At 39.3% G+C, this 13,151-nt stretch overlaps 3 protein-coding genes and 1 non-coding gene across 6 annotated transcripts in view; 2 read left to right on the plus strand and 2 right to left on the minus strand.

Moving 5' to 3' along the window:
• cgrrf1 (cell growth regulator with ring finger domain 1) overlaps window positions 1-12,584 on the plus strand; it is a 32,400-nt gene extending 19,816 nt beyond the window's left edge. For 2 of the 3 annotated variants that reach the window (XM_085937002.1, XM_085936999.1), the window contains exons 3-7: window positions 8,088-8,224; window positions 8,329-8,506; window positions 8,584-8,731; window positions 8,795-8,902; window positions 8,978-12,584. In XM_085937002.1, coding sequence (XP_085793128.1) covers window positions 8,088-8,224; window positions 8,329-8,506; window positions 8,584-8,731; window positions 8,795-8,902; window positions 8,978-9,295 — 889 coding nt within the window. In that variant the 3' untranslated portion in view covers window positions 9,296-12,584. Of the gene's footprint in view, window positions 1-7,413; window positions 7,695-8,087; window positions 8,225-8,328; window positions 8,507-8,583; window positions 8,732-8,794; window positions 8,903-8,977 lie in introns of those variants that run through there. The other variant, XM_085937001.1, reaches the window with a different exon arrangement.
• Window positions 221-7,105, minus strand: ddhd1b (DDHD domain containing 1b). Its single transcript, XM_085936994.1, has 13 exons — window positions 6,075-7,105; window positions 5,323-5,499; window positions 5,124-5,252; window positions 4,908-5,055; window positions 4,730-4,839; window positions 4,167-4,273; window positions 3,776-4,032; window positions 3,625-3,700; window positions 3,398-3,547; window positions 3,177-3,241; window positions 2,729-2,907; window positions 2,391-2,639; window positions 221-2,320 (listed from the first exon to the last, which is right to left on the minus strand). The coding sequence occupies exons 1-13, from the start codon at window positions 6,805-6,807 to the stop codon at window positions 2,136-2,138; spliced, it is 2,565 nt and encodes an 854-aa protein (XP_085793120.1). The 5' UTR covers window positions 6,808-7,105; the 3' UTR covers window positions 221-2,135.
• Window positions 4,423-4,494, plus strand: trnaa-agc (transfer RNA alanine (anticodon AGC)). Its single transcript has one exon. It is a non-coding gene; the product is annotated as a tRNA-Ala (tRNA).
• psmc6 (proteasome 26S subunit, ATPase 6) lies at window positions 9,917-12,837 on the minus strand. The gene is made up of 14 exons (XM_085936995.1): window positions 12,679-12,837; window positions 12,186-12,265; window positions 12,034-12,073; window positions 11,901-11,953; window positions 11,740-11,807; window positions 11,514-11,628; window positions 11,347-11,434; window positions 11,198-11,259; window positions 11,011-11,134; window positions 10,838-10,899; window positions 10,648-10,768; window positions 10,492-10,572; window positions 10,344-10,415; window positions 9,917-10,264 (listed from the first exon to the last, which is right to left on the minus strand). Exons 1-14 carry the CDS (start codon window positions 12,761-12,763, stop codon window positions 10,146-10,148), a joined length of 1,170 nt encoding a protein of 389 aa, XP_085793121.1. The 5' UTR covers window positions 12,764-12,837; the 3' UTR covers window positions 9,917-10,145.
• Between the last annotated feature and the right edge of the window lie 314 nt (window positions 12,838-13,151).

Below are 13,151 nucleotides of genomic sequence, written 5' to 3' on the forward strand. Positions count from 1 at the left end.
CTATAATTCCATGTGGAGCACTTTTGCTTCACTTGTGTACTAAATATAAAATGTAGTTAAACAAAATATTCCTTTTTTTTATCATGCAAATTTGCTGTTTTTGCTACTTTTCCCCAAAAACTAGGAAGTTAGGAATTTCTAGACAAGGAGAATATATGGCATTGGAATTTGCAAACTCGGGGCAGATCACCGATATGTACAATTCTTACGTCACGTTGTGAATGCAAAACCTCAAATGAAAATGAACTGTACTTCCTGGTTACACGATCATTGATTGAATGACAAGATTTATCTTATTCAGTTTGGCAGTCATGTGTTTTAATTGGTATACCGTCTAATAGTAACAGCCTTGTATACAAAATACAAGGAGTTAATATTCTACTTTACACATTTTGAATTGCTTTGAATGATCAAAAAACAATATTTTGCATTTCCAGTTTCATATAAAAAAAAAAGGACACACACACAAACAAACATGCACAGACACACACATTGAGCAAATCAATCAAGTTAGAAATTTTGCTAGTATTCAATTTATATACTGGTCATCTGGTGTAAATGGCACATTCACCAAAATCATGATTGTTGAAACCTTGGCATTGTAGTATAAATAACATGCATTCAAAATTGAAACACTGCATTCAACAAAAGACATCTGAACTTAAAAAAAAAAAAACATAATAAAGAAAATGAATAAAAAGCCCAAATTTGGCAAACATGTTTTAGAAACAGGAAAAATATATTTTCTCATTGAGAGCTATAGCAGAAACTTTATACTGTAAATGTTAGATCAAAGGATGTTTTTTTTTTTGGTCATAACATAAGAAATTTTATTAGACATTAATTTTGAAAATATATAAATCACAACGTTTTTTTGCACTGTTAGTACTCTTAAGTACTATATAGGCTATTCATATTCCTAAACAGTTTTGATGAAAAATAATATTTTGGAACATTATGAACAAAACAATGTGAACCTGGTTACTTGCATATTTTTTTACTATACATTTAGAATATTGCCTAATATGTTATGAATACATTTGGACCTGAAACTTGTCACAGTGGAAAGAAAACCAACCTAAAATTAGCTAAACAAAATCTAAACTCATCATTTTGTGTTTGGACACAGCTTCCACATTACTGAATGTTTTACACAATGCTTGATTTTGCAAGGTCATCATATTGTAAATATGATATATAAATATAAATATTTGGCCACGTCACATTGCTATATGACAAAATTACTCTCATGATAATTGAACGGAAGATGCTATTATTGTGCTCACATGGCAAGATCAATAAAGGCATGATTTTTAATGTGGAACATATAATAGTATAGAAATAGGATTTTTTTTTAACAGTGTAACAACCGGAGGAAAAAAATATATAAAAATATTTAAATACGGTTGACGACTGAGTCATTTTCTTTTTGTTTCAATTGTTTCCATTCAGCCTGTTTTGATATACACAAAGACGAAAACATAGACGAGCACGCACACAGGTCGAACAATACAAATTTGTGTTGTTGTAAAGGGCAAAGTGGGAGCTAGTTTTGAAAAGTAACTTGTCTCTCCGTGTTGGGAAAAAAATGATCACAACAGCAAAGCTGAGCATTGTACTGCTCAATGTTTAGGAGCAATTATGGGACGACATGAGGATACAGATACACGTAACATCGTACAAGTTCAAGAACAAAACAGCACAAGTTGTTTCTGCACAAGATGGTGTGCAAGAACTTACTGAATGTGGTCAGAGGACAAGGCTTTGAGGTCCTGTGTGTGTGTGTGTGTCCGTGCTGATATGAGTATTTGTCAATTCAGTTTCAATTCACTTGGTAAATCATTTCATTCTCTTGTTTAAATAAGCCAAGGTTGAAATAAATTAGAAAATAATCCGTTTTTATGTTCAAAAGCTATGATATATAAATGTCAATAAAATAAATATGAATTTATATTAAGGATTTTAAAAAAAAAATCACATTTTAGAAATAGTACCAGTGTATAAAATAGAATATTTTTTTATTTTGTTGTGAGAAAGGGAGTGCTTTTTTTTTTTTTTTTTTTTTTTTTCCAATTGTGTGAATAGAAAATGAATTGAGTGACCATGCCTTAGTGTGCATGGATTTATTTATTTTTTTAGATGGGATCTGTGTTGTCCTCAGCAGTCTCAGGTGGGTCTTGGGGGCGATACATGAAAGTAAGGAGAAAAAGCGCCACATCATAAGAGCACCAATAGGCTGTATGTGATGTCACCGCTGACCAATAGCGGCTCTCAACCAAGCCCTCTCGCAGTTCAAAGTCGATGCGTCTTTCCAGTTCCACTAAAACGCAGAAAAACAGCACTCGTAGAAACAAATATCAAATTCAAAATATCAAAACTTTTGGACTTACAGGTGGTTTGGTCCAAGACCACTGAAGTGGATTGAGACATTGCTTGCTCAATTTCCCCAATTTCCTCCACTTGTTTCTCCTTCTCATCACTTTCGGGGAGTAGTGTCTTCTCTCCTGCTGCGTTATCCCCCTCTGTGGTTCGACCCTCAAAATCTGAAGGCTCTTCCTCCACTCCTCCCACCTGGCCACTGGATCGAGAAAAGCGAGAGAACAGGATTCCTCCGATCCCCTTTCCGATACTTGCAGCACCTGAAGGGCGAAATGATCATACTCAAAAATGGGTCTTGCATGTTTGGAGATGGTCCTCTTATGGGAACATTTAAAAAAAAGTATCTAACCCATGATGCTGGCCTTGCCCAGATTGGTGATGGACTCTCCATAGTGTCGTCGCGCTTGGGGCGGGGAGGTGCAAGGGCTGGGAAGGCTTTCTGAGTCTGATATCGATGTCGTCTCCTTGGCGAGGTTTAGCAGTGTGGGGCGAATGTGATCATATGGCGTGGGGCTGGTGGTGTTGTACCTGTCACATCCAAGTCACATAAATCAAATTTAATGTACATATGAATACATAAATATGTTGATGTTATTGTTCTGTTAAAATACACTAAAGCTGTATTTCCAATCAATGCCACCGGAGGGCGCTATTTCTTTATTTTTTAGGAAGAACAGGTTGTGAAATGAATGATTGCATGTGTGACCATCCATCCATTTTCTCCTAGTTATCTTGTTTAGGGATGACTAGTTAATCAAAGTTAGGCCATATAAGAGGAAAAACAACTATTCACTTACCAGTGAATTTGAACAGGTGCAATGTTACTGTAGTGCTTTAAAATAAGAGGCTCCAATCTGTATGCCTATAAGAGCAGAGAATGAAAGAATTATTTGGATATTGTTTTCCCATCTTAGTTTTATTGATTCAATGTGTGTATTTCAAATACATTGTAAAACAGAATTCAAATCAGAGCGGCTGAAATGGATCTAAAACTGTAGACTAGTATCGACGTACTCACCACAGGGTCAGTGGGATGAAATATGTTGAAAAGGCGTTTGCAAATTGAGGTGGGGAGGATATGGTCCTGCACGACATTACTACCTGGACGGATGCCTCGTAATGCCAAGAATACGGCCAGTGGGGAGCCCATGCAGAAGAAATTCTCCACCTAAAAGATCAAATAAATTACAGTATCAAAAAGAATTAAAAATGAGAATTGATTAGTTTGCCAATGAATGTTATTACCTTGAATTTTAAAGCTGGAATTGCAACACAAGACAAAGTCTGCAGACCCTCGAATTGATCCTCCAAATCTCTCAACCTGCACAGATTTTTTTAATTATTTTTTAGAATACACATGTTACAAAGAATGTCACAAATTGACAACTTCAAGTACCTTAGGCGTGTGAGTCTGAGCTGCTCCTGTAGATGGCGCTCTTCATCACTTGGCCAGCGGGCCTTTGTTTCTTCTGGATCTGGTACTTGTGAATGATGAAAGCGCACAGGGTCCCAGCCAGTCATGATATCAAAAGTTATGACACAACCTAACGAATGTGACACAATGGACACCTTTCCGTTTTTTTCAAAATCGGGATTTCTTGAGCAGAAAAGTGAGTAAAGACGGTTCAGCTCCAGTGTCAGACCACGGGTAATCTGCAGACAAACACACCAAAAAATTATATTTTGTTGTCTTTCTTAACAAATATTGATAGAACTCGTATATCGTATATAAAACCGAAATTCTTTCCCCAAAGACAAACTTACAGGTAGTCATAAAATAGTCTCACCTCGTCTCTGTAAAGCGGACTAGTGTAGTACATGATGTCCATGGCGCTGCTGTTCAACATGTCTCTAAGACCTCGAAGTTTGTCTGGAGTGATGGTGTCCACCGTGTCTGCAAAAGCCCACCGTGCAATATTATATGTCTCGAAAAGTAACACTGTATTTAAAACATGGGACAGCCCATCTGGGAACTATTTTGGGAGCGTTCGTAGTGCGTGAAATACCAGATGGAAAGAATCATAAATTTTCATGCTAGCGTGTGGGGATGTAGCTCAGTGGTAGAGCGCATGCTTAGCATGCATGAGGTCCTGGGATCGATCCCCAGTATCTCCATATTTTGGTAGCCCAATCTGGTCCTCCATTGTCCATGTCAGTGGCTATTTTAGCAATTTAGCCTCTTTGCTGCTAACATAAAATAAATAAAAATACTCCATGACTAGCTACATAATTTCATAATTATGGCATGTAGTATATATCCTCATCATTAAAGATAAAATCAATATATGACTATAAATCTTACCTTAACAAATTATATAGAAATAAATCTAATGCCAACATTAGCTTTTACCTCCATCAAGAGCCAGTTTCGAGCGCCATTCGACAGGAAGGAATTCAACATGCTCTGTGGTGCGATTAGGAAAGTGCTTCTCCTCCATCTTTCTGGCAGCATCTCTCATCCTGCCAACAAAGAGTGTTCCTGAAAACAATCACCTTGATTGCATATTGTGCTGACTCATTTGTCTTACATGCTAGTGTTTCTAATAATGCGACCCTGGTCCATTTTTTGACCGATGCCATGCACCACAAATACGATGTGAGTAGTTTCCGGTGGAGTGTCCTCAGGCGCTGCCTCCTCTACGTACCCTCTGTGGAGACGTGTCCCGCTGCTTGAAGCTGTGAATAGGACATTGGCATTTTTTTTTTGTGGTCATCTAAGAATATGTAATAGAGTTTATTCATACCTTTAGAAAATCCCAGTTTCTGAGTAACAGTTCGTGCAATTTTGGACGTGGTGGCGTCGCTGTAAAGGTAGACCAAATCCACACTGTGCCAGTCAACATGGCTGCGGCTCAGCTTCAAACTGTGAATAGCTAACAGAAAGTGACACAGTAATAAACACTTGATCATTGTAATATGAATCTTTTTGGGGGTTTTTTTTACCATCTTTGCTGTCTACTGTGGTGGTCACTGCCTCCATTTCATAGGTGTCCCTCATTTGTTGACCACGGAAACGAGCAAGGTGCTCTTGCTCAATCGTGTCACTCTCATCTTCCTCTAAAGGAAGCCAGGTTCCATCGATGAACCACTGACCTCTCATCACGGGAATGCGATCTTGCTCTGGGGAAAATTAAAATCACATTCGTGTCATTCGTATTTAGAGAGTGCGTGCAACTTTTAGCCATGATGAGAATTGTACTTGGGGGGGGCCACTGTACTAGTCACCAAAGGGGTTAATAGTACACTTGTGCTATAATGATGTAAATAATGGGTACTTCTTTAACTAGGCTTATAGTACTGTATTTTTCGGACTACAAGGCGCACCTTCAATGAATGGCCCATTTTTGTCCCTTTATAAGGCGCACCGGACTATAAGGCGCACCATTAATGCATCATGTCAAATTTTTAATCCTAATCAAATCATTCTCCATTTTATCATTTTTATTTCAACTTCAGATGCAAAAAAAAATACTTTATAATCACTAAATAATGATCCATAGTCTTTTTGATTCATGATTCATAGTCTTCAGCGGGCCACTTATGATTGATTTCATGACACAATGCTTCGGGCCAGTTTAAATATAGAAATTTGGTCCATATATAAGGCGCACCGAACTATAAGGCGCACTGTCGGCTTTTGAGAAAAGCGCCTTATAGTCGGTAAAATACGGTAAACAAAAGCATTGGGCGCTTACGGTTCCAGTACACAGGGTAGCATTCCTTCTCTCTGATGTCCACCTCATAGAGGCCTCCTCTCACACACACTGCCTCCATGTTAATTCTGTTTTCGCCCAGGTCCCTCATCTCGTCGGACACCGAGGGCCGTTGGTGTACCACCGACTCATTTTGACCACCGCACTCATCCACCGTCACGCTCTCGTCTGGCTGGATCTCGCCGGACGTGTTTGCGTCTTTGCCCTCAGTATCGACGGGCTCAATGTGGCGTTTAACCTTGTCAGGGTTCTGCTCACTGAACCTTCCATAGGCGGTTTCAATTTTTAACGAGTCATGTCCAACGAAAGGTTTCCACGTCCGCTTGTCTTCTTTGTAAAACCACCTGACCTCCTCCGGGCCCAGTTCCGTGACGATCTCACCCCTGTGCCGAGAGCTGTTAGAACGTATGCGTTTCTTGGTTGACACATTGCCGTCACTTTCCGTGTAGTTCGGCTCGATGTCCAAATACGATGGGCTCGAGTATTCTTCTTCAGACAGGCCCAGAATGATGCCGTCTTGGGGTAAAAGCGGAATGTGTCCATCCAAACCGGGTTCTCCTGGGTCACTCTCGCCGTTGCGGGTTTCCACTCCCATCGGGTTATCGTCGTAGCCGGACACGAAAACATCATTTGCCATGTCCCATTCACTGCTGCTCACCGAGTTATTATCCGAGCTCTGCTGGCGCATAGTCGCTTTGTCCTTCATACTGCTCATGGTTTGGATTCAAATTGTTCCAACATAAATACAACACAACGCGCGCCCCTATAATCCCTGCATAAAGGTTTCTTTCTCCGCAGCTTGGAACATCTGTGCGCCTCCCTATGACCACGACGATTCGCTCACATTATAGCAACTGATTCCAACATACCGATCTAAACCTTTTAAATAGAATAATAAAATATATCTTTTTTTAGGTTCTACATATTCCTCAAATTTTTCCTCGCACATGACAGTTACCGCTGATAGAATAAACGATGCTAGTTTCGAAGGCAAGCTCAGTAGGGGGAGGGGGGGGGAGATTCAGAAATTAACATGAGAGGTTCCGGTTAAACCTATCAAAGTAAAGGCATTTTTGACAGATATGTTTCATATAAATTTAAAAAGCATAAAGAAGTAAATAATGTCGACCAAACAATAGTGCAACTAATTATGTAATTGTTGTAAATCATTTTGTAGTTCAGTTAAAAAAAGTTTAAGTTATCCAGATTGTTTTCTTTTTATTTTAAATCCGTATCAATTTAATGGTTAAATGTGCTGCAGAAAATACATATTTTGTTTCTATTAAGTATTTCATATATGTGAATAAATTTTAAAAATTTCAATTTAGCGCCGGGATGGTTGCATTAGTAAACAAAACGCGTTTCTGTCAAATTACGTTTCTGGGTTTTAACCTCGAAAGCCACCGTAGTTAAACTTCAAGCTGTCATGGCAGTCGTGAGATGTTCCTCTTTTACCGTTTTCGAAAATTCGTTTCTTTTAGCGTCTAATTGATAGAAAATGGCAGGAGGTTTCTTAATTACATTGTATGAGTACTCGCCACTTTTCTATATTAGTGTGGTTTCTTTGTGTTTTGTTGTTACCGCTGCCATGGTCCTCGGATGGTAAGTCGTTTCGCTATGATATTTTACACTGTAAACAGAGCAATCGTCAATATGACACAAGTGGTTTTGCATGTTTCTTTGTACATGGTATGAAGTTTGGGCATTGAACAAATACATAATACAACCTTTTCCTTTTTTAAGGGTATATTTTCTTTGTCAGTCACATATTGTTGAGAAAACCTCTGACATATCAAATATCTCAGATATCGTGTATGGTGATATTGTTTTAGCTGGGCCTCCTATTTTCACAAAATTAAAAGGATTATTAAACTGTATATCGTTCATTTAATGTAGAGCTATTTGTGAAAATATCTGATAGTTTATCAAATAATAAATTCAGATTAATCCCAAAATAGCGAGTCACTTAACATTGTTTTGCTTCAATTTATGCAGGGTTGGTTTTGATGTCCCAGTTATCTTGCGTAGCTCCGATGACACCGAGTCTATCCTACCTACTCCCGAAAAGCAAATGGTTCAAGTGACAAATCCTTTTTCCCTCGAGATGGGTTCCGGATCCGCATCTGTTGCAAGTAAGAATTGGAAGTTTCATTTCATTAAACTGAGCCCTCGTGGTGATGGCAGCTTAGTGTGAATGGTTTTGTCTGAGTTGACATTCTAACATGACATTCTACAGATGGTGTGTGGTTGAAGCCATGTTGTTTGGAGCCGTGTATCTTGAGCTATTTCTGGGGTTGTGAGGTTAGTGCCCTGCAGCGAGCATTGCAGGCCCACCAGGGTGTCTCCAGATTGAGCAACCCCCAGCATTTCCGGGAAGCGTTATACGGCTTCTATCATCACTGCCAGAGCATCTAGTATCCTTTCTAAAAATCTGATATTTTATTAGTTTCTACTTCTGTGATAGTTTGCTTCTTTGACACAATTCTTCTAGTATCAACAGTGAAGACGGAGAAGAACACTTCACTAGTATTCCACCTGAACAAGCACTCTCAGATTTTGGCCCATTACCCAGACAACGCTATCCTCTCGTGGCTGTGTTGACCTTGACGGAACAAGAAGCTCGAGAGACATATAATATTGTGAGTTCTTCGAATATCACGATTTAAGGACCCAACTTATTAGAACAAATCATCTTCTTTCAGGTAGCCAGCGTCACTGTAATTCACGTACCTGATGATAAATACAACTTGTCCGCAAGGATTCTCTTCCAATACCTTCTCACCTCACAGGGGAACATGTACGAATTAAAAGTAGGTTTTCAAAGTCACCACAATCGAATGTTTGTTTTTTACATTTTCAAATGATTGTCAAATCTGTCCTCGCAGGCTCTTTTTATGTCAGCTAATAGCGGTGGAGAATCTGGTCATCCTACCGAACCGATTGTCCGTCCCAGTGAGCCTGAGGAGGAAGAAGAGACTGGAAAAGAGGTAGAGGATGAGGAAGATGATAAAGGTCTGTCAGAGAGGCAGGGAAGAGACTGTGTCGTATGTCAAAATGCAGCTATCAAGAGAGTTTTGCTGCCCTGTAGACATGCTTGTGTGTGTGACAGTTGTTTTTCACACTTGAAACACTGTCCCATATGTCGAGCTTTCATCCAGGAATCATTTGCACTGACTTTTGGTTCTGCTGCATTTGAGCAATGATAGCAGTTAGCTAACTGCTAATGCAAAGTAAACAAATTTGTGTCACTATATTGTGATACTGTATTGGAATGATTTGATATCATTGCTTTTCTATGAACATGAATTTTCTTTAAAAACTGAAGAGAGCCAATTGAGTTAGGCTGTAATATTTATGATACAACTTTTTTTTTTGTTTATTGGTATTGAGATGTTCACATTTGTGTAAATATTTTGTGCTATTTGTGTAGTGAATACACAAATGTAAATTAATTCACATTCAGTGTAATGTTCATTTATGTCTGAATTAGTCAGCCCCGACTGACAACTCGGTACAGAATACAGAAAAAGGGTGACGCCTTATTGAATGTATAAAAACAGTATGATGCATTATTTATTAACCAATCAAATCTTATTCAACTCCCATTTTTAATTCCAGGTTGGAGCTAAATGGTTAAGTCGTTATCTTGTCAGTGGTGAGTTGACGCAAAAGTATCATTTAAGTTTGATGCCTGGTTCTGTTGTATTAACTAGTTGAACAAAAACGTTCATTTGCACTAAAAACAATGAAGATTTAAACTGTTTCAGACAAATGCAAAATTAGACATTAAAATCTATAGGGGAGGAAAAAAAAAAAAAAAGAGATGTAAACAGAACGGTTTATTGCCATATATGAAGTTTTTGTTTGTTTTATACAAGTGTTGAACACCAGAAGTGACAAATCTTTTTGTCCTGCGGCCACAAGATCAAAAATCACTTTGGTAGATGACAATATATTTTTTATGCAAATGCTGTTCCCACAAACATGAATACATTTTTCTTCTGGCCAAACGTATACAACAGCAAATCCGAAAAAACAGTAATATCTATCTATCTATACAGGCTTGTAGTCCAGCTTGGACTCCAGCTTCTTTGAATCGGCCACTTTTCGCACAGCTTTCATGAAGTCCTCTTGTGTGACGTACTCTCTGTCGGCGCGGATGGCAAACAAACCTGCGCATATTAAGTCCAATAAGTGAATAAGGGTGAGGGCTCTTATAAACAGACAAACTAATTACGCTGAATATCTAACCTGCTTCTGTGCAAACATTTCGTAAATCAGCTCCGTTGAAACCGTCCGACAGCTTCACAATGGCTTCGTAGTCTGTACGGAAAGGCAAAAATTAATTGTCTTCCGTCTTGTGGATGATGCATAATTGGAAAAGTAATGTTTTGCTAACCTATTTCGCCATGCTTGGTGATAGGACTGGAGTGAATTTTGAGAATGTCCAGACGAGCCTGTTCATTGGGCAGCTCGATGTCTGTAGAGCAGGTGAAGGCATATTAGTGTCAACATTTAGCTGTACAAAAAAAAAACAATACGAAGGATATCTTACGGATTTTGCGGTCGAGCCGGCCGGGTCGCAACAGGGCAGGGTCCAGAGTGTCGGGTCTGTTTGTTGCCATGATCATCTTGACTCTGTGTAGTGTATCAAATCCATCCATCTGGTTCAGCAGCTGTCAAGTAGCACAGCAACAAACATGTATCACGTGAAAAGTCCTGAGACACTACAATGCCTTATTTACCTCCATCAAAGTCCTTTGAATCTCTCTGTCGGCAGATGTTCCCTCAGAGAAACGTCGACCGCCTAGCGAGAACAACGTAAAATGCTTCAAATTTGACATTTTAAACGTACCCAAATTCAACTATGACACAGGAGCCCAAACTCTTATTGGAGCAGAGAATCGCCATCTCTCACCAATGGCATCAATTTCGTCCATGAAGATGATGCAAGGCTGATGGTCCCTGGCATAGTTGAACATCTCTCGGATGAGCCTGGCGCTCTCACCGATGTATTTGTCAACGATGGAGCTGGACACCACCTGCGGGGTAACATCAGTTGAGAACCTGAACCAAAGGTAAGGCAACTTAATCTGACTATTTACCTTGAGAAAGTTACAGTCCAGCTGACTTGCAACAGCCCTGGCCAGAAGTGTCTTCCCAGTACCTACAGGGTACAACAATCCATCAAAATGAAAACAATGTTATCAAAAATATACAATGACTCATTACAAAACACAAAGTGACTTTTAACCTGGAGGCCCATAGAGCAGGCAGCCTTTTGGGGGGATGATTCCGACTCTCTGGAAAAGCTCGGGATTGGTCAGGGGCAGTTCTATCACCTGCCATAAAATCAAAGCAATATTATTTGTGATTTGACGCTTATTTAGAGACAAGTGTTTTTGTTGTTGTTGTTTTTACCTCTCTCAGCTCACGAATCTGTTCCGACAATCCACCAATTTCAGAGTAGGAGACGCTACCGGGGTCTTCATGGGACATATTGTACACCAGAGGGTCTACCTCTCGTGGCAGATACCTAAAAAAAATAATAATTAATTTCGACCAAGAAGTGTAGATGGATTTGAAATTAGAATCAAATAATTAAAACATTCAGCCAAGTGAGCCTACCTCATTATAGTCAGCCTACCTCATTATAGTCAGCGTAGTCATATCCAAAGCCACTCTGGTGCCTGGCTTCAATTGTGACTTATCCAACTAGGATAAATAAGAAACGACATTTTTAAAATTGAGGTGAGGGTGATTAAATCAAATGAGAACACTTAAGATCGTGAGGTGTTGAGCACCTACCTGTCTGCGACATCCAACCACATATCGAGGACCATTTGTAGCCTTGACAATGACTAATTAAAACACGTACACAAATATTAACATCACATAAATGACAGTATGACAAAAAAAAAAAATTTAACAGGAATCTTACATTTCTCTTCTGTCAGCTGTTTGAGGACTTCTCCAATAATCTGCAGACAGCATTGATGTGGTTAAGCCCCATTTATGACTAAAATGTCTATTATGTTCTACCAATGCAAGACATTAATTATGATCAGGATAATATTTACAAATACTTCTTACCTGACCAACACTCTGCAGAGCTTTGAGGTCATTCTCTGACTTTTCATACTGTTTAGTTTGTTCTCGCAGTTGTTCTCTCACTGAAAATCAAATGGGGGTGAAAGGTTGCGTTTTAATTTCAAAATAAACACGGAAAGGACTTTTATTCAATAACTCAAATTAAAAACGCCTCCAAGAACTGCTGGCTAGCTGGTTAGCAGTAATATAAATGCTTGACATAACACGACAAACTAACGATTACGGGTTATGTGACGTTATTTACGTTGATGTTCTTTTTTTGCAATTCAACATAACTGGGCTTATTTGATCCACGTTAGCATATCGTTATGATAGTGGACTTCCATTCAAATGTACTACGATGCTCACTGCATGACAAAGCACTAGCTAGCCAGCCAGCTAACAGATACTGGTTGTATGATACTGTCATTTATATAAGCGCAATACAAGTGTACACTGTCATTAACTTATCGATACATGTTAAATTGGATCTTACGTTCTTTTAACCGCCCGTCTACTTCCTTGTGTTCCAATAATTTTTTACGGTAATCTTGCAGCGCTTTCTCCCTGTTGTCCGCCATGATGCCGCAATGGATTCTGGGTATCAGCCGCGTCACTGATTGTTTTTGCGGGTCAGGTCAGCAGCGCCAGCTTTGCAGACTTTGCTGAGCTCGCTCTCTGCAGCAGAAAATTGGAATAATTCATCAATGAAACATACTTTAGGAAATTAATATTTGCTTTGTGTTTATTATATTGTCACGTTGCTAGGTTGTGTTTTACCATATGGTATTAGTAGCTCATTCCTGCACTAGATAAACGTGTGAAAGACACCCCTGGAGCACCCTAGGCCACCCCTGGTACCTAAAGTGCCGAGGGCACCCGCTGAACGACGCCCGGGCAGAGTTCCAGGCGTTCGGATTGATTTACATGAGCTCCCGCTGGAGCGCTAACGGGGAAATGTCGCCCTCT

This window comes from Syngnathus leptorhynchus, chromosome 18 (assembly GCF_054491065.1).
Source record: "Syngnathus leptorhynchus isolate UIUO chromosome 18, UIUO_Slep, whole genome shotgun sequence".
Taxonomy (NCBI): domain Eukaryota; kingdom Metazoa; phylum Chordata; class Actinopteri; order Syngnathiformes; family Syngnathidae; genus Syngnathus; species Syngnathus leptorhynchus.